At 45.9% G+C, this 20,418-nt stretch overlaps 2 protein-coding genes across 2 annotated transcripts; one reads left to right on the top strand and one right to left on the bottom strand.

The window, feature by feature from the left end:
• Nucleotides 1-838: 838 nt before the first annotated feature.
• On the bottom strand, nt 839-4,810 carry gpr137ba (G protein-coupled receptor 137Ba). Its single transcript, XM_037465565.2, has 7 exons — nt 4,072-4,810; nt 2,830-2,879; nt 2,513-2,735; nt 2,120-2,266; nt 1,883-2,011; nt 1,512-1,633; nt 839-1,418 (listed from the first exon to the last, which is right to left on the bottom strand). Exons 1-7 carry the CDS (start codon nt 4,450-4,452, stop codon nt 1,286-1,288), a joined length of 1,185 nt encoding a protein of 394 aa, XP_037321462.2. The 5' UTR covers nt 4,453-4,810; the 3' UTR covers nt 839-1,285.
• Nucleotides 4,811-7,815: 3,005 nt separating this feature from the next.
• Nucleotides 7,816-20,255, top strand: nid1a (nidogen 1a). Its single transcript, XM_037466316.2, has 20 exons — nt 7,816-8,160; nt 9,947-10,249; nt 10,329-10,555; nt 10,664-10,977; nt 11,065-11,205; nt 11,761-12,012; nt 12,320-12,520; nt 12,632-12,865; nt 13,047-13,184; nt 13,663-13,791; nt 14,302-14,445; nt 15,228-15,347; nt 15,757-15,984; nt 16,158-16,330; nt 16,956-17,082; nt 17,186-17,357; nt 17,903-18,060; nt 18,139-18,262; nt 18,936-19,048; nt 19,679-20,255. Exons 1-20 carry the CDS (start codon nt 7,957-7,959, stop codon nt 19,807-19,809), a joined length of 3,633 nt encoding a protein of 1,210 aa, XP_037322213.2. The 5' UTR covers nt 7,816-7,956; the 3' UTR covers nt 19,810-20,255.
• Nucleotides 20,256-20,418: the final 163 nt, after the last annotated feature.

The raw sequence follows: 20,418 nt of genomic DNA, 5'->3' as shown, positions 1-20,418 counted from the left end.
ACATGGAATCAGCTGTTATAAGCTACTGTATTGCTACATGTACGTGAGGTTGCAATAATACGAAGAATGATCTGAATTAAAAACGTCTTTTTTTTGACAGAAATGGTTTTGGTCTGAATCCAGTCCTCCCGGCCTCTCGTGCTTTCCCGTTCGCACTGTACTGGTTTAATGACGCCCCCTGCAGGCCCACGGTGTGAACACCTCTATCTGGACCCCAGCATTAATATATGCTGGAAATAAAGTTATTCAAACTGAGAGGTTAAAGCTAAAGATTCAGTAAACTACAGCATGTCACTGATTATCATTAAACCCCAAAATATGATTCAAATATTCAAATCAACTATATTTTAGTAACTGGTTCATGTAATAAAACATAACATCGACCGGTACATTTTTGTTTAAATGGATTTTCTATGGTTATCCTGCACCATAGACAGTTGGTCAGCCCTTAACTAAGTTATCAATGGCTAAATATTTACACTTTATAATAAACAAACCAGGTCTCAAAAAACATGATTCGCTAATCTGCACATTTTACCGACATTTTAAGACCTTTTCCAGAAACCAGACCAGCAGTGAAATAGAGCAGTGTGACTATTTAATTGTCACTAATCCTAAGAATGCTCCATCACTCAGATTATAGCTTTTGGGGTTCAACTCTGAGCCACAGTTTAATCCACCGTCAATTACAAGCGTTGATGTCAGTCAGGGAAAGATCGATCTGTTCTTTATTCTTTATATAAGTCTTTATTACTATCCAGGAAGCACTGTAATGTAATTATGTAATATGAAATAGTGATTTATTTGTCGTATCCAGAATGGACCTGTGTAGTATAGTGCATTATCCAATTAAGGATAAAAAACATATATTTAAGGGAAAGTAAGAGCAAGCTACTGTCAATAAGGTGTTTGTGTATTATAAGAAACGACCACCTTCACAGCATTTAAACTTTTAATATGAATTATTAATGGATATCTCCTCTATATAAACACTTAGGTATGAAAAGTAGACCGTACATAAAATAGTAACTGTTCATATTACAAAATTCAGGAAATATATTAAGCCATATTCAATACAAACTATACACTAAACAGTTGTAAAAGCAGTTTAAAAATCTCTTTGTACAAGAAGTGTGCAACATGAATATCCCATTAGTGGACCTTCATGTACTGGCAGAAAAGTCTGTTATTCTTCACTATTTAAAACAGAAGACTGAATGTATGGAGTAGACGCCGAAGAGACTGTTAAAAATATAAAAATAAGAACAGCCGCCGAGGACTCTGCTCAGTAATGTCTGAGCTCCTCCTCGTCCTCCTCTGGAGGAGGAGGCGGCGGCGGGAAGCTGTCGACTCCTCCGATGTAGGCGCCGATGCTGCTGCTGCTCTCGCTCCCCCACTCGGGACTGTCGGCGACCAGACTGGAGAATCAAAGTTTAAATTCAACTCCGTGCTCAGCGCTCGGGGGGGGGGCTTCGGGGTCACGGGTGTTGTCTTTTTATTTTTTTTGTTACCTTGCTTGGATGTTCTGAGGCATGACGCTCCACGCCAGGTCGTCGTCGCTGTCGTATCGCCGCGGGTTGTCGAAGAAATAACCCCCGGAGGAGAAGACGTGACCAGCGAGCCCGTTGCCACTCTGCGGGACGTGGCGCACACAAACCACACGGTGAGCTGTTGTAGTCTTACATTCTGAAACCATGCGGCGGTATTTCACATCACACATTCCGCTCGACCAAATGTTGGAGGGTCAAGTATCTCCCGGGATGAACTACGCTGTGACGTATCTGCTTCCCTGTAAACTATGTCGTGACCCCGCCCCTTCGTCAGGCATGTGACCCCCGTGAGGATCCCTGACACCGGGCTGACGGCGCTCTCCCTGGCTCACCCTGTCGAGGTCCGGCTGCCGCACTCTGAAGAAGAAAACCACGAGAGAGGTCGGGAGCAGCTCCCACACGAACAAGATCACCCCAAAGACCACGTAGCCGCCGTCGCCCAGAGTCGACCGCAAATCCGCCTGGAACGCACAGCAAGGCGCGTTGGTTTACGTTGGCGTTATGCATGACCTCGAGGCGGTCCTTTACCCCCCCCCCCCCCCCCCCCCCGCGGGTTCATCAAACATCACCTGGTCGGAAACGTTGTACCAGTCGTAGTCGAAAGAGTTGATGCTCTTGTTTGAGAGTCCCAGGACGACCAGATTGTAGCAGGCCCTGGAGGAGTAGAGGAGGATGACAATGGCTCCGACAGCCGTCACCTGGCACACGGACGTCCCCTGCACATTGAAGGAGAAATCATCATCTTCCATGGGGGGGGGGGGGGGGAGGAAACGATCAAATATTTGCAATCAGTCCGTCGTAAGAATCGCTACGGAGTTGCTAGGAAACAATCTCTGTGTACGAAGCATGAATGATACGAGCGCATCTTGATCACGTTTCATTTCTCCATCCTCCCCACCCCTCCTTGACCCCTACACAAGGTTCTTCACAGTTCCACACGGCACAGGGGACGTTGTTCTTACCTTGGATTCCAGGTAGATGTTGGCCAGGGACATCTTAGCGACTTTGTAAAGGCACAGGGAGAGCGAGACGGCACACAGGACAAAAAGCGTGTCGTTGATGGCGACCCTCACGAGCACGATGGTGCGGGCCTCTGCAGAGGACATCCTCACCAGCAGCGCACACGCCAGGTTCACCACGAGAAACACCAGGCTGATGGAGAGGAAGAGCAGGTACAGCGGCAGCCTGAGGATCACGGAAAAACATGATTAACCCTCGAAAGTGGATTCCTATTTACTTTTAGGCAACATGCTTTTGTGTTGTTGCTGAGTGATCTCACCTGTATCTCAACAGCTCGGGTGCATATTTCGACTTGGCTTTGAAAACAACCTGTGAAAAGAAATCAGTTACTGCGTCACACTACTCGAGTGTTTCACTTCTGCATTCTGGCTGGTTCTGAAAAACAAGGGCTGTATTTCTGAAACAGGAACCGGGGGGGGGGGGGGGGGGGTGGTTTGCGCGCTGGATGCACAGTGTTCACGCAGCTCGGGGCCTCGTGGGCTCCGAGGCTTTCGCAACTCAAACTGTGACCCAAGTCGCCAGAAGATTAATACGCTACAAAACAAGGTTGGCGTAGAGGCCAGAGAAGCTCTGATCTGATCTTTGAGTTTAGTAGGAATGAGTCAATGCGTCGGACCTTGCTCGCAGCAGGTGATATTTAGTGGACATTATTTTAACGTGAGTTGTGAATGTTAATGACTAATAGAGGGTCACTTCAAATGTATTCAGTGAAGCAGGTGGGCCTGAATGATGATTTAGTGGCGATCATGTTATCATATCTTTAAGTCAATTCATTTTTCAATACATTTTTATTTTATATTATATATATATAATATTATTATATATTATCTTTTTTTTAATATAAAGCAAATACAGGTTATTTCTCTGAACACCAAATGGAAATGCATACGTAAATATATAAATGTTTATTTGTCTTTACATTTAGAGCTGAAATGATTATAGTTGGTTAACAGAAAATCAATCGGGATGTTCAAATAAAATGTCAATCCCTGGTTTGTTAGTAATGGACTGTATGGGACACAATGGCTGCACCACATTGAAATCAGCGAGATTAAGAATAATATAATAATGGTTATTCTTTAAAATATGAATAATAATCAATAGCAGGAAATCATCATTAGTCTTAAACTATTCTTAATGTTGTTCTGACATAAATTTAAACCAAACACTCAGTCCTAGTTTATTGCTTTTTATTTGAACTTCTGTTCTGTTCATTATCCGTTTAATATCTGGGTTTCAGGCCCCACAAGGGCAGCAAAACTACCTCCAGACATGTTTTATAACGTCTAAACCCTCCTGGATATATCTTTTTTTCTCTCACTTTTTAGCCTTGTTGGAAAATCGAGATTATGCAAAACATCCTAATTGCCTACATACATATTTAAGCTGCATATTGACTCCCGAGCTATCAAAGCCAGGCCGCCTAAATAAAGTATTTTGCACCGCTTAGGATCACAACATGCCAGGACAACACACAAACACGCGCGGATAAGTAACTCACCTGCGCCAGGTACAGGTTCATGAGGCTGAGCGTGAAGAACTGGAGGCACACGGGGAAGCAGTAGAGCAGCCAGAAGGGGAACGGACCCAACGTGTTGGCCGTGACGAAGTTCTTGAAGTAGAAGGAGAAGAGCACGGTGCGCAGGGCCGACCACAGCAGGCACAGCGACAGGAACGCCGTCTGGTAGCTGTAGCGCTTGTGCCGGTAGCGCAGGACCAGCCCCAGCTGCACGTAGACGAAGATGAAGAGGAGGGAGTAGAAGACCGTGTAGACCACCGTCAGGCCCAACGTGACGTAGGTGGGCACGGCCGGACTCAAGGTCGGCAGAGGCAGGGTCTCGTCCGTCGGCGACGGCTCCTTCTGCTCCGCCGGGGCCTCCATGAACCTGCACTCCCTGACCGGGCAGAGGGAGGAGGTGGAGGAGGTGGCTGCTGGCCGGTCTCCGGCTTTTACAGAGCCGCGGGGTTTACACACACACAAAAGAGAGAAAAAGAATACGCTATAGAAAAAAATGGAAGTGCTACCGCCGCGAATGTGGCTGTCAAGAGGAAGAAGAGGAGCGCAGCAACGGGACGGAGACGCGGCTGACTTCCTGCTGCGGAGCCGCGGGGAGCCGGAGAGCGAGGCGCATGATCAGTGATGAGGGCGAGCCGCTTGTCGGGCACCGTCCGGCGGGGCAGGAAGCTGCTGAGAGCCGCCTGCAGCCCGGAGCCCCCGACGCGACGAGGGGAGGACAAGACCCCCCGCCCGACCCCCACCCCCTCCTCTCGTTACGTGACGCTACGCATCAGCTGACGCACGCACCTTTAACCCTGTGATGGGGCTTCCCACCGCGGCTCTGACCCCGAGACAGCGTCTCAGATTTGCTTTCGTTTCCCCGCCATGGGGCGCATGACAAAACATGTCACCCCGCAATTTGTCACTTGCGAGTTCATAAACAATCAGTGCGTCGTATTCACGAAAGGTCTGCGTTGGGTAGCAGGAAAGATGGTAAATATTAACAAAGCAAAACGAAGCGAAGAGAATTAGGCAGTCTGGGGCAGTCGGGCTCGATGTTAAGTGGTCAAATAATGGCCAAGTTAAAGTCCACATGATGACATTTTGTCCCCGATAGGAGTCTAGCTCCAAAAATATTGGACCCTAATATTTTAAATGGGAGCCTCTCTGCCTGAGAAACACCAGGGTTATTTTATTGGACTCCATGAGAAGCTCCTCCAGTTGTTGCAGTGAGCAGCTCTCCTTGATTTCAACGCGTTAAACATCCACAGTTCCCCTTAAACCACCACCAACAAGTATCTCAGGTCCGCTTTGAGAAGCAGAATTTGGTTAATCTTTTTCAAGAAAAAGTCTTAACCAGCACTCAAACCTCAGTGAAGCTTGTTATGGTTGGTTGGAGCTGTTTTCTTTGTTTTGTTTCACAGGACTGGGGCATGTGAACATGAGGGAGGCCGAGCACGGAGGTCAGTGCCGCTCACCCTTTGACTGCTGTGAAACGTTAATCTTTCTTGCCACAGGGACACTACCCCCCACCGGGCAGGATGCGGCCCGCTACAGCACTTCCCTTTTCTAGTATCCACATGATTAAATATTCTTCAGAAGGTTTTTGTCTTAAGTGTGATAGGGAGACAATAAATAAATAACAGTGTTATATAGTTCCCATGTGTTTTAGTTTCAGTAAACGCAAACACTTATTTGAAAACTAGATAAAGAAGCAACATATTTAGTCAAAAAAGGCAAAAATATACAAGAGATTTTCATGTTTTTTTCTTTCCTTGTAAATATCCAGATATTATATGAGGAAGAGTACTGCTATTTGGAGTACTTCTTTTATTTTTGTTCTGCAGTCATCGTGAATCAGTTTCAAACTAATTGGTCCTTGCTGGTCAACATCCTTGAAGAATGTTTTTTTTTAATCATTTGTTTAGAAATTCAATAAACAAATACATATACATCTTCGGCGTTGATGTTCTTACGTACAGTATGTGAATTGGTGTTAGTTTTTGACAACCTAATTCTCTGGGGAATGTACTCAGGAACCACAAATGCAAACTTCATACATATGAGCATAAGGTGGCGCCTTTCAACCGTATATACTGTAGATCTAAAGGCTGGAAGGGATTCAAAGTGGAAGAAACATGCGACAGAATCAGATAAGACAATTTAAAAAAGAAAGGAAGTCAATGGATATAAATATGCACATGTTTATTTCCTCATGAATTGTCTCTTTCCAAAATACTATGGGTTTCAGCTTAACATTTAAAATCCTTCCACGGCATCCAGATAGATATGTCTGCATGGTATGTTAAACATCTCTTTTAAAAATAAACTGGTTGGCACAGATTACTTCTGATGTCATCCTTTGTGGCTGTAAAGTTAATTCCAAAGCCCCATAGAAGAGGCTAAGAATGGAAGATTTCCCTTAAAGGTGATGCAAAACATAATTGTACCCACTAAGTTTCACAACAATATGGTGATTATATATTTTGACCCGGGGGTGGTGCAAGAGAGTTGCTGCAGAAACACAAAGCTCTCCTTCTCTGGTTCCCTAACTATTCGCCTCGTGATCCTGTAGAACTAATTCATGTCTACTTAAGGCCCTTTGTTGCAAGTTATATGTCTTCAGCCTGGACGTCATATGTCAGCACGAGATTCATTTAGAGTTTTTCATTAAAAAAAAATATATTAGATGGAAATGATATATAATATGCATTGTCCTCGCCACACCTTAACAGGGGCACTTCTTACACATAAGGTTTTCCTCAGGCGAGCAGGGATCCATGACGCTCAACCTGTACATTCAGTTTTCATATGTGAAATGAAATCTTGCTCTAGTGGTGGATACACAGGACGCATTGGAAAAGGTCAGAAAACTTTATTAAAAATGATCACTGGAGCATTGCCGTTGTCCATACAGGATCACAGTCCTTCACTCAGAGGTCATTTGTTATCTAATTCCATTTTTAAAGCACATTGTTATGGGCCAGAATTGTTGGCAAAAGCTTTTATTTGGCTGATGATAGCGGCAGACAAAGGGTCAGATGTCATGACATATCATTAGGAATCACGGAAACCATGAATACCCATATTAAAATGTGATGGCAATGTGGCCAACAGTTGTTCAGATGAGTGGACCGACGTGTTGGATGAATGGCTGAGCATCCCATAGCAGGGCAAAAATTGAAGCATATTACCAGCAGCCCCTCATTATCCCAGCTGGAGTCCAGTCTGATAGCCGCAGCAAGAGGCCCTCAAGTGATTAGTGCATGGTACAGTGCTCTGTAATATTGTCCTTTACATAATGTTTCAATCAAACCAGCCATGCGGCTCCGTTGCTGGTAACTGGTCCGTGCTCTGATGTCGGTGCTTTGCTGGCCCCTTGGACTGGGTCCAGATCTGCTAATTCAGCCTGGTTCGGTCCCACTGGAGATACTTGGACCTCCCACACAGTGTGGCCCCCTGTGTTCTATATGGTCATCCGAGTACTGGCTGCTCTCTGCTGTTTTGGCAATACTGAAACACCGAGCTCCAGGTCAGGTTTCAAATCAAATGATGTGATGTGGAAGTGACGTCATTGGCCACTTCTGTTCCCTGCCAACCTCGGCGACTGCAGTATTGCGTCTTTAAAGTAGGCCAAGCGAATATCACCACAAGCGTCAATAAACTGACCAAGAGTCCACAGACCTTACCTCAGCACTTGAGGAATTTGTTTGAGTAGCAGCATGCAGAGGAAGGCACAGGCTGCCAGTGGAGGTGGTTTGAGGAAGGCACGCAGCTCTCAACTCCGCCCCAAGTTCTCTCCAAACTTTGAGTGAACTTTCTCCCGCGGAGCCCGCGCGTCACTCTCCCGCAGCGTGGACCGCGCACACTGCTCGTGAAACACGGACAATGGGTCGGCAGCAGCAAGGATGGCTCTTCTGTGCGAGTTTTCTCGGGTTCGTGTCGTTGGCGCGGAGCATAACGCGTGGGGAGCTTTTTCCCTTCGGTCCAAGCGCAAGGGACCAGTTACTGGAAGCAGGGAACGACCAGACGCACCGACTCGAACTGGACAAGCCAGTGTTTTTTTATGATGGTACTTTCGACAGCATCTTCGTAAGTCAAAACTCAACTTTCTAGTTCTTTTGAACACAACGCGTGGGAGTTGTGATCAGGGTGGACTGACCAACCATCTTGCACAATTGCGCATTCCCTAGAAACCCCCCAGATAATTATTTTAATTTTAAAACGTGTTCAGTTGTTACAACTTACTTACAACCTTAAACAATACATGGACATACCAATATACATCTGGTGCGGAGTATGCTCTGGAGTATTTGCTAATATTGATTTACTAATCACAGGGGCTGCTTTCACTGATATTATCACTATAACGTTGACACAATGACATAAACGACAAAGGCTCCTCGTTTTGCAATCTAGCACGAGCACCTCGATGTCACATAACTGTGAGTATCTTTTATAACTATGATGCAAATCAAACATCTACACTGCAAATGTCAGAGTCAAATTGACTTCAATCTGAAGTTTATATTGTCCCAATCTTTCCGTTTTTAAATCGAAGTGTTAACAATTTAACTCAGAATGAGTGTTAAATAGACTGTAGGTAGAGTTAAACACAACATCAAGAAGTGTGGCACTGGTGTACAGTTACATTTCAAACCTATTAAAGAGTTAAATTAACTCTCATAGGTTTCACAATGACTCCAGCTCTTTTGTACAATTGTAATCTGTAACAGTTGAATCAACTTTTTGCAGTGTGATGTCAACTCAACACTGGAAAAAAAAGAATTTTGCAGTGTATGTTTTAAATGTTGGAATCCTTTAAAAGCTGCACCCTTGTGTTGGACATACAAACTCTTCAAAGATAGTGCTGCATCTCTCATTTGGTTGTGGTGCATTTGGGTTACATGCTCTCAGAGAGTAATACCATTCAAAGGTGTCTCCTCTTGAAAGGTAAAACGCTTAACATTATCCAATGCTTTGTTTGTTCAGTCTATACTGGTAAGTATTATTTCTGTGATGGAACCGTTGCATGTCTAATCCCACCCAATGAGCAGTTCTATTAGAGATGAGCAGAGGCAAGTTGTGGTTAACACATGAGCCTTGACAGAAAATCAGTCCGAGGGGTTTCCCAACCACTCCTAAGTTATCCCAAAATCCCCACACCACCGATGTGTTTCTTTACTGCGGTCAATTTGCCACAAAGATTATTATTCTCGTTTACGAGACAGTCTCTGAACTGTCTAAAGGGGAACAGTAATAGTGGTGTTAGAGAAAAAACCCTTCTTCGCTAATCATCAGAAGGTTTTATCATCTCCTCTTGAGTTTGATTCCTATCCCACAAAGCCTGTGCGCTCTCTGCCTCTCTCTGCGAGATCATACTCACTGATCACTTTCCCAGCTCTATCTTCCATTTTGTCAGGAAGTTTCTGTAATGCAGATTAGTGCAATCTTTGGGATCTCCGGGGCTGCTCGTGAAGGCCAGGGACAGGAAACAGTGAAGCCTGAGCCAGCCATAGTGCTGTTCTGTAGCTCTGCAAAGGAGCACCATGTGCAGTGTGTGTGTGTGTGTGTGTGCTTTTGACATGAGCGGAGCTTTTCTTTATTTACAAGCCCTGCATGTGTTCATGTTAAACCTTAAGTGTGGGACATCTGTGTTGAATGGCAAACCCGGTCGTTCATTTTGGCTTTTGCAGGACATTCCAGCTGAAGTGGTTCATTAGCCTAATGAGTGTAGAATAAAAATCAAAGTGGGTCAGACTGGACCGGGTTCACCTCTGATGTGAAACAGTTCTTCATGCGTTGTTGTACTGGTTACAATGAAGAAGTCGTCTAATTCCCTGTTATCCCCATTACCAACCTGAGCTTTTCATTCCAGATAAACACCAATGGTTTCGTTGCCACAGCAGAGCCAACGAGCGAGTCCACATATCTTGGCAGTATGCCCCCAAAATTTGGCATGATTGCAGCTCTGCATGGAGACCTGGACACAAGTGATGGTGTGGGGAAAGTTTTCTTCCGTCAAGACTCCAGTCCTGACGTTCTGACTCGGGCGGCCCAGTACATCCACGGGGCCTTCCCCGAGGATGACAAAGTCGAGCCCACCAACGCCGTGGTGGTAACCTGGGTTAATGTCGCCGCCCACGAACCTCCGAGAAGAGGAGATGACACTGACAAAAAGGTGAGCGTCACATGGTACATTCATGTGATCCGCCGTTTAACTCTTCATTTACTGACTCTTCCAATGCTTTGTCACACAGAGAAACACTTTCCAACTGGTCATTGCGTCCTTCGACTCTGCATCGTTTGCTATCGTCCTGTATGCAAGGGACGGCATGCAGTTTTCCTCCACTCCGATACAAGCCAGCAGTACGGTCATGCACGCTGGCTTCAGCAAGGGTTTGGTCACGGGTTTCCTGTTTTCCAGTCAGGGACCATACTACCGCACGACCACTGATGACGAGGCATCCGTCAGGGCTTTGGCAGAGTAAGTCAACCAATAGTATGAGACGAAGTTACCATTTCCTGCCATTGTGCTCCTGTTTGAATTATGCCTTAAGGAATCTCCTTGTAAAAGTCTATTTTCTCCTTATAGAAAGACCAACTCTGGCCTGCAGGGTTTATGGGTGTACGAGATTGGAACTTCTCCCTATTTCACCAACGTGGCTCCAGGTGAGGTCACCGACCTGCTCACCGAGGCAACGTCAGAGGAGGCAACTGGGGAGGCAACTGGCGATGAGGTGGATGCTGATGCACGAGGGATTGTATATAGTAACGGACAGAGTGTGCAGGACCCTCCTTATGCGCCGGAGGAGGCGCAGATCGAAGTCCACCCAATTCAGTACCAGCCACATCAGCCTGACAACCAGCAAGTCTTGGTGGTGGACGACACAGATATAAATGTAGATGGTGAGTCTGCGGGAGAAGGATTCATAGGCTTGTTTCGATAATGACCCGTTCCTGCCAGATTCTAACCATGTTTCTACCTGTTTTCAGTGTTTTCATACAATCTAGGGACATGCGCAAACAGTAGGAATAAGTGCTCCCAGTTTGCTGACTGCCAGGACCACCCCAGCGGATACTGCTGCAACTGCAGACCCGGCTTCTATGGCAATGGGATACAGTGTGTTGCAGAGGGTAAAAACCTTTTATTTGTAGGGTTTGTCTTTACTGCTTTACAAAACAAAGAGAAATTGGTTTGGTTAAATAAGTCCTGGTGGCATATTTCTTTCTTGTCACATTCTCTGAGCGAGAAAAACTGGGGCAACCCCAATTGTCTAAGTGGCTTGTTATTTAAGTGGCCAACTTACATTGCTTAAAATGTCTTGCCTGCTTGCTTTTTATACATTAATTTGCTTAAGAGCTTTGCACTGAAGCATAATTGTTGAAATTGAAACATATAATAATACCAGTGACTAGTGAGTGTTTCACACAAGATACTAATAAACATCTCAATCTCCAGGTCGGCTTTCTAAACTAACATTTTGGACAATTTTGTAAAGACATTATGCAGGAAGCATCTGATGTGTTCATTGTTTTTTGGTGACTGGCAGTAGGGAGGACGGGCGAAATCCTTCCTGCAGATTAGCGATTTCCCTTCCTGTGTTTTTTCCATATTCAACCATTACACCAACTTTGCTCCTGAAATATTTGACGCGCGTTAAGGTCCGTTTTCTGGTTTGTTTTTTGCAGGAAAGCCACAGCGGATGAACGGCAAAGTGTATGGAAAAGTGTATGTGGGCGACTCTGCTTCTCCAGTGGAGTTCACCAGCAACGACCTCCACTCATACGTAGTGGTAAACGATGGCCGGTCCTACGTGGCCATCAGTGACATCTCCATTGACGTTGGACCCTCTCTGCTGCCGCTGTCGGCCCTCGGTGGCGGGATCGGGTGGGCGTTCGCTTTGGAGCAGCCAGGCTTTAGGAATGGCTTCAGTATTATCGGTGAGGGAAATCTTTCTACAACTGCACCAATTATGTCAAATAACGTGACGCCGAGAAGCTTTTTGTGTGGGTTTTTTTTCTCATGCTTCACTTTTAGAAAAACACACAAGTGCATATTAAGGAAGTCTTAATCTTTGTAAACAAACGTCAACGCGGCAACAAGCAGTTTGCCACACAGCTGCGGATTCACTCACTCTGTCCAGCTCTATTTCCCTCATGTCACTTGAGCTGCGACAGAAGGCCGGGAGCCAAAGTTCATCCGGGGCCACGGTCTTAGAGTCAACCTCCTCTCCTCTGTCCTCGGTAGGGGGGGAGTTCACACGGCAGGCTGAAGTGACCTTTCTGCCAGGGAATGAGAAGCTGACCATCAGGCAGGAGTTCAAAGGCATCGATGAACACGACCACCTGGTGGTGAGCACCACCCTGGAAGGCAGGATCCCAGAGGTGCCTCGGGGCTCCGGCGTGAAGATCGGCCCTTATTCCGAGGTCTACCAGTACAGCAGCAACTGTAAGATACAAAAAAAGAGACTTCTTTTGTTTTCTGCTTTTGTAATCATAACTCATTCAGAAGACTAATGAGTCGTCTCCTTGCTTCTTACCTGCCAATCACACCTTACAGTGATCACGTCATCCTCCACTCGGGACTACGAAGTGAGCTTGCCCGATGGCTCCACTGACACCAGGACGTACCAGTGGCGTCAGACCATCACCTTCCAGAGCTGCCAGTACGGCGAGTCTTTGAGAGACATGAAACCAGCTCAGATGCTCAGCGTGGACCAAGTCTTTGTCCTGTACAATGAAAATAATGAGCTCATCCGGTTCGCCATGAGCAACAAAATCGGGGACATCAATGGTGAGGTCATTGAGATTATTCTTGTCTTCCTGTTTTGGTCTGCGCACACTTCCTTCCTGTAGTACAACATATAACATCCTGGCTAAGGCATGGTTTTACTAAAAAGATGTGTTATTTTGTCATGGTATCACATTCATTTATATTAAAATCATTTATACTAAAATACACCGTTGATTCCCAGGAGGGCAGCCAGAGGAGAACCCATGTTTCACTGGAAGACACGGCTGTGACACCAACGCTGTGTGCCGACCCGGAGAGGAAAACCAGTTCACCTGCGAGTGCTCTGTTGGCTTCAGTGGTGATGGCCGCACATGTTATGGTAAGAATCGCCCATGATGTATCACCAAAAAAAGGACCTTTGTTTCCGTTGTTTAGGGAATGAAAGATTCTCACCATTATTGTATTTTAACCGGGTTCTAAATCTGTACAGAGCCTTCCTTCCTTCCTGGGGAACTGGGCAATCTAACCACTTAGCCGAGGGAGTATCACATGGGAGACAAAGTATCCCATACTCCCAGATCAGCTTAGCATATACACTGCAGTCCAGGCTCCATGCAACCATGAGTCTTTTGTATTGAAGGCCAGACAGGAAGGGCTCTGAGGCAGATACAGTAAATTGAGAAGAGGAAGGAAGTATCTCAGACAGATGCTATCTGGAAACATTTGTAATTAAGAAACCTAATCAAGCTCTCTCCTTTGATCTCCGTCTGATAACGAAAGACACTGATGGGACAAATCTGGACTCAAACTCAAACGCGATTGGCATAGGATTCATTGGTTCTTTTTTTTTTTACCAGACAATGACGAGTGCAGAGAGAATCCTCAGATCTGTGGCCTCCACGCCATCTGCAACAACCAGCCCGGGACCTTCCGCTGCGAATGTGACGACGGTTATCAGTTTGCCGGCGATGGCCAGACCTGCGTGGGTAAGTGCTGCAGGGTACGATTTCATATCTCGTCACGTCGGACGTACAGGTTCACACGTTAACTGTAATAAAATGCATGAACGTATGAAGTAGACAAGGGTGAGCCAGATTAAAGTGATTAGCTGCGTGTGTGTGTGTTCATCAGCTCTAGATCACATAAGACACTCATCATACCTCTTTAGGACACTTCTTGAAATAGTCACATAAAAGTCTACAAGACTCGTCCGTCCTTAATATTCTTTTCCCGCTTTTCTAGTCGTCAGCTGTACTCAACTGTAACGTATATAATAGGAACAGCATTTTTGATTTCTTGCTTTAATAAGAGGGTTAAAAAAATGTGCCCACATGCACCTTTCAAGATGAATTATTGTATCAACGACAAAAAGACAAAAAAATTAAACAAAAAGCATCACAGCAATATTGAACAAAGGTCAAACTGTACAGAGTTAACGTGACGTCTGGTCATTTTGTGACATGCTGTAAAATAGTATTTCTTCTTCTTCTCCTCAGAGCTCAGTCGACCCGTGGACGCCTGTGAAGAAGGCACCCATAACTGTGACATTCCTGAGCGCGCTCACTGCAGCTACACCGGAGGCTCGTCATACATCTGCTCCTGCCTGCCAGGGTTCGTGGGAGATGGAAGAATCTGCCAAGGTACTGCGTAGAGACACTGGATTTATACTTTGGACCATTCATGAGCATCATTCGGAAGTTACGATAAACATATCAGTCATGAGTCATTATTGCATGTAATTAAACTACAGAGCTCACAGTATATTAGACATAATTCATGTTAACCCATGATAACGTTCCACTTAAAGAACTTATATTCGTCTTTTTGCACATTTAAGCCCATCAATTGCTGATTGTTGTAGCAATCTAAGCATCGTAGGTTTAAAGACTGATCTTAAAACGTACACAGGCGCGGTGGCAGTGAAGCCTTTATGGTGCGATTCACTCCAAATTCATGTGGCGTGTTTTGAAAATGTTAATTTAATGTTAATGTTCAAAGTGTGAAGTACTAGTCAATGGGCTAAATGGAAAATCCAATCCAGGAGTCCAGATTTAAAATCCATCACATGTACCGTATGGCTCTAATTGTGAAACCATCTGTTTACGACCGGGGGAAGAACGATTGCTTCACAAAGTACATCTGCTTGTTTTTGTTTGAGCAGTGAGACATGAAAAGCAGATGGTGGTCCTCGGTCGGCGTGTCGTTTTTTTGGCTGGTCCTGAGGAGCACTCATTCGTGGTCTCCACTCTCTTCTTGCCTCTGCTTGATGTTTTTGTGCACAGGCTGACCCATAACATAACGTAGAGCCCCCACCGTAAAAGGACAAGACAGAATCAGACATGCGGAACATATATGTATACGCTTTGTGACTGATCATTCTGCGTCCTTCTCTCTCCTCACACTCGTCTCCTCCCCCCTGAAGACATCGACGAGTGTCAGCCGGGCAGGTGTCATCAGAACGCTGTGTGTTATAACACCGACGGATCATTTACCTGCCAGTGCAGGACGGGTTTCTATGGCGATGGCTTCTCCTGCTCTCCGGGTAAGTCTTCCAGGATGCCCGTCACTTTTTGATAAGCGAATGCAACGTCTTACTCAAGCGGTGCGTCGTTGTTGTAGACAGTCTGCTAACATTCAGCCTCTGCTGCTACTGATGCGGCATCCTTTGGGGAAATCCGTCATGGGTGTTGAGACAGTTTTGGTAGTTGTTTAGTCTAATCAAGTTGGTTGTTTTTATTCTAAGCTTTGTTTATCTCTCCCATTTCGACATGAGGAGTGCTTGGAAATGAGTTCCCCCGACAGAGTATATTGATGCCAGCTGGATGCCGCTAATGCCTTAAGAGGAATTTAAAAGAGGAGACAAAAAAAATACATAAAAGAGCTTATTTATACGTTTGTGGCATTTTTGCAGTTTTAAGTGTGCTCATTGTGAAGCTCCTTTTCCCCATCAGAGCGAACACAAACCCGATGCGAGTCCCACCGAGACAGTCTCCAGGGTGGGTTGGAGTTTGGCCCGCGGGGCCCCCGCCCCGCCCTCGGACAGTACATCCCCACATGTGATGAGAGCGGTGCCTACGAACCCACGCAGTGCCACGGCAGCACGGGACAGTGCTGGTGCGTGGACCAGAACGGGCAGGAGATCTCTGGGACTCGCTCCGGGCCTGGCAGCAGGCCGATGTGTGAGTACAGTGTCCCACGCTGTGTGTTACAAGACCAAACAGGCGGGACCAATGAGCAGCCACGAACTCTGAAAGAAATCCACAGCTACAGAAAACACGTCCCTTTCTTTAACCTGTTCTGGGGTCAGCTCCCCTTCCACAGGGTTTGATTTCTCAGGGTTTGTCTCCGTTAGGTATCGAGCATGACGGTGGGCCACCACCCGTTGGACCCAACCCTCGACCCGACGTCCACCCCGTGCCTGAAGGGACACACCTGCTGTTCGCCCAGAGCGGCAGGATAGAGCACATCCCACTGGAAGGTTACCATATGAAAAAGGACGGTGCCAGGGCCGTCCTCCATCTCCCTGTAAGAGTCGCTTAATTACATTACAACTTCCTGAGACATTTTATTAGGCCTAAAAAACAATGTTTCACAGGTTTTAAGTCTTTTAGTGAATACTGATTTTAGAAGATCACAACTGTACATTAAGCGGATCTGAGTAAGGACGTATTTCTCAGTGAATGTGTAAGTAGGACCATTTCGATTATACTAGAGAATACTAGTATGTGTACTAGTGTGTGTTTGTGATTTCACATTTGTGCTTGCAACATCAGCTCAGGCTCTTACACTAGCTGCTCCCTTTGTGAAAATAACACGCAAACTGGAGCTTTGCCATTTCTACATCTGCTTCATGCATTCTCTGCCTGCACTTTATTGGAGACACATGGTGACATTCACCTTAATAACTAACATCAGTCTCACATCTTTGGAATTGCATTCTTCTACTCTTGTTGCGTTCATTTCCAAAGCAGCTGGTGTGAATCCTGGCCGAGCTGCTGACGCTCGGTGTGCAGCTCTGCTGGTTTAGATTTCCGTCTAGACGTTAAAGTTACAAAATGAAAAGAAACATCTGCTTCATGTTATTATCTCCGACCAATCCTGTTTGTGGGAAGTACACTTCAAAGATGGTTGCTCGCTGACCCCTCCACAGGAGAAGGTAATCATCGGAGTGGCCTATGACTGTGTGGAGAAAATGGTCTACTGGACTGAAATCACATCTCCTTCGATCAGCAAGGCCAGCATCCAGGGGGGAGAGCCCAGCGCAGTCATTAGATCAGGTAACTCTTCTCTTTTCTACCCCGCGCTTTCACCCAGTTGGGAATCAGGGGGCGGTTTTGATAAGACAGAGATACTGATGTGCACGGTGGGTCCCCTCTATAGACCTGCATAGCCCGGAGGGCATCGCCATCGACCACTTGGGGCGGACTATGTTCTGGACGGACTCTGTGAAGGACCGCATCGAGGTGGCCTCTTTGGACGGGTCTCAGCGTCGTGTCATCATAGACTCTGATCTTGTCAACCCTCGCGCTATCATCACCGACCCTCCCAACGGGTGGGTGTGCTTTCACATTCAAGTTTTGGCCTTTTCCACGCTTGTAAACAAACTGCAAGTGAGATAGCGATCGCTAAAGAAGAAAAAAGACGTTACGATTGGAAGGTAGACTTTTAAGGACAGTGATTACACTGACATTGCTTTGTATATTTTAAACCACATAGAACTAAACTTTGTACGGTTTAAATGAGGCTTGAATATGAGATATTAAATAGTAAATGGGGACTATTTTACTTTTGTTACCTCTGAACAGAGCCCTTCTCCTTGTCTTTATTCTAAGCTTAGCTAACCGGCTGCTGCCTATAGTTTTATAATGAAATGTATTCAATTTACATCTGGAAAACATTCTTGTTTTTTTTAATTATACTACATCAATCAAACAATGTCAGTCCCCCTCATTGCGGGTTGGGTAGCAACAACTGTGCTATTAATGAGACACATTTTCAGGCCAGTAGAATAATATTATGATGGGATCGCTATACGTTAAAACCTACCAGTACAAAGATCTGTTGAGTTTGATAGATTACTGACACCTGTCCTTACAGTAATCTTTACTGGGCCGATTGGAACCGCGAAGCACCCAAGATTGAGACCTCCTACATGGACGGATCCAACAGGAGGGTGCTGGTTAAAGACGATCTGGGCTTGCCGAATGGCTTGACTTATGACTCTCACAGCTCCCTGCTCTGCTGGGCGGACGCAGGTGATGTAGATTTCAGACGGATGACTCATCTGTGAAATGATGTCTGGCTTCTCTTCAGCGGTAATTTCTCGCCTGCAGGCACGCATAAACTGGAGTGCACCCTTCCGGGCCGTGGCGACCGCAGAACGGTTATGGAGGGGCTTCAGTACCCTTTTGGAATCACGTCTTTTGGGAGGAACATCTACTACACTGACTGGCGGAGGTTTGACTTTTTCTATTGTCATGAACACTTCTTTAGCTTTTAATGCCGATCGTTTATGTTTCTACGTTTAAGGCCGATCACAAAATGTTATCACAGACATATTTGGTGGTGGTTGGTGTATTATGGATAGTTTTAAATGAGCAGACATTGGAATTTATAGAATGAAGGATATAATCCAGCCCTTTTCCATGGTCTACTGTGCAATGTCAGAACTCAGATCAGTCAAGGTAGAGGAAGGAGAGGTTAAGTCAGAGGTCAAAATGCTCCCCACCCTTTAAGCTCCAGCCCTTGAAGTTCTTCCAGACTTCTCTGAAGACTGTGGAGCTTTCTTTCTCCCTATTCTATATGTTAGCTACTGCAAAAATGTGGGGGTTGGGTGGTCTATTTGTGTGTTATGTGTGTGTGTGTGTGTGTGTGTGGGAAGAAGCATCCTAAAACATGGCAGCTGCTTGCAATTTCTCCACCGTAGCGTCTGTGAGTGACCCAGGGCCTCACTCTGATCTTGCCCATGCTGTTGCATCGCTGGTGGGGGAGGCACCCAAACAATGTCAGCCACGGCAAAGAAATCTACACTAACCCCCACTGATTCTTGACAGGCGTTGCAGGGGAGACAGGATGCTCGCTGGGATTCGACCGGATCGCTAAACTCCTACGCTCGTTTTGTTTACAACAGGGATGCTGTGATTGCAGTGGACCGCCAATCCGGCAAGGAGTCAGACGAGTTCCAGCCTCAGAAACGAACCAAGACGTACGGGATCGCCACGGCCTACGCCCAGTGCCCGTCAGGTAAAAATGGCAGACGGGGAACAGGGCCGTATACTTCCTGGGCATTCCCCTTTAAAATGTTTGGTCTGGTGCTTTTGAATGGGTTTACTGATTGTATCATTTACCTAGCAATGCGTGAGTAACCCCCCCCCCCCCCCCCCCTCGAGTCCCGTAAAGAGCCATTCCTAGAAATAGCTTGACCCTTGTACATTTGGCCTTTGAGGCAGCCTTATTATACATTCGCTCTACTCTTTCAAACATGGCGGCAGTTTTTCGCCCCGTGTAAAGGACACTGAGTGGAGAAAGATGAACTGCAGCTTCTGAAAGTAGCCGGAGACATTCTGCAGCTAGCACTCGTCATGCAGGGAAGGGATGGCTGATGTTACTGTGCAACACCAGCCCCCCCCCCCCCCTTCTTCTCTTCCAGATAAGGCTGCATGCTTAAAGCCAGGGAATGTGGAGTCAAGGGAAAAGGGGGCCTCCAACATCTGGAGTTTGCTCTGTGTTTGCTCAAAGTATGTGTATCTGTTGAGCAAACAGTGAAGAGACCGTTTCCTGCCGTTCCTCGCTGCGTTGGCTTATGATTTATACAAATGTCCTGGAATGTCCCGCATTAGTAAGAGTTTGTGTGTTTTGTTTTACATCCTTCAGGGCAAAACTACTGTGCTGTGAACAACGGGGGCTGCACTCACCTCTGTTTAGCGACTCCTAGCGGGCGCTCCTGCAAATGCCCCACCAACGCAGTGGGGGTGGGCTGCGTGGAGAGGGACAGCGGATACTGAAAGGAGGCGGCTGTGCCATGAGAGTTGACACTGTTTGGATGTTTGACCGCAAATTAGGTGCCACTCAGCATTACTAAACCATAGCTGCTGAAAATGCCACCTCTGAAAACCAGAGGTGAACTTACTGTGCCTTTCATTGCTCAGTGTTATGCTTATCTGTATTTTTTCCCCCTTTTATGAAATCACAATTATGGAACATTGAGAATTGTAAATAAAAACACTAGTATGTTGTCTTTTCTTAAGTGCACATAGACTGAGAACAAGTTCAAGAGATACATCATTTAATGTGAAGTTCATGTCATCTTGTGTCAGTTGTGTTACACTGTGGCATGTTTGGATTAGTTTGTCTCATTGGAGTATTATTGTGGAATATTACGAGTGTCTGTGCAAGCTGGTCGGAGGGGTTTGAATGCTTGGCAGCAAAAGAATAAACATTTTTCTAACAAGCTGGGCCTGGGTCCGTGGTATTGGTGTAATAATAGTGACACCGTGTGTTAGGTAGCGTTTATTACAGATACATATTGCGGTAGGTGGAGCCAAAGTAGACCCCATAATGTCAAATATCTGCTGTGGTTGAAGAGTGGTCCATTGATGCCAGATGTGGCAAAT

Source organism: Pungitius pungitius, chromosome 13, assembly GCF_949316345.1.
Source record: "Pungitius pungitius chromosome 13, fPunPun2.1, whole genome shotgun sequence".
In the NCBI taxonomy this organism is placed as follows: Eukaryota; Metazoa; Chordata; class Actinopteri; order Perciformes; family Gasterosteidae; genus Pungitius; species Pungitius pungitius.
This window is presented reverse-complemented; position numbering and strand designations above follow the sequence as displayed.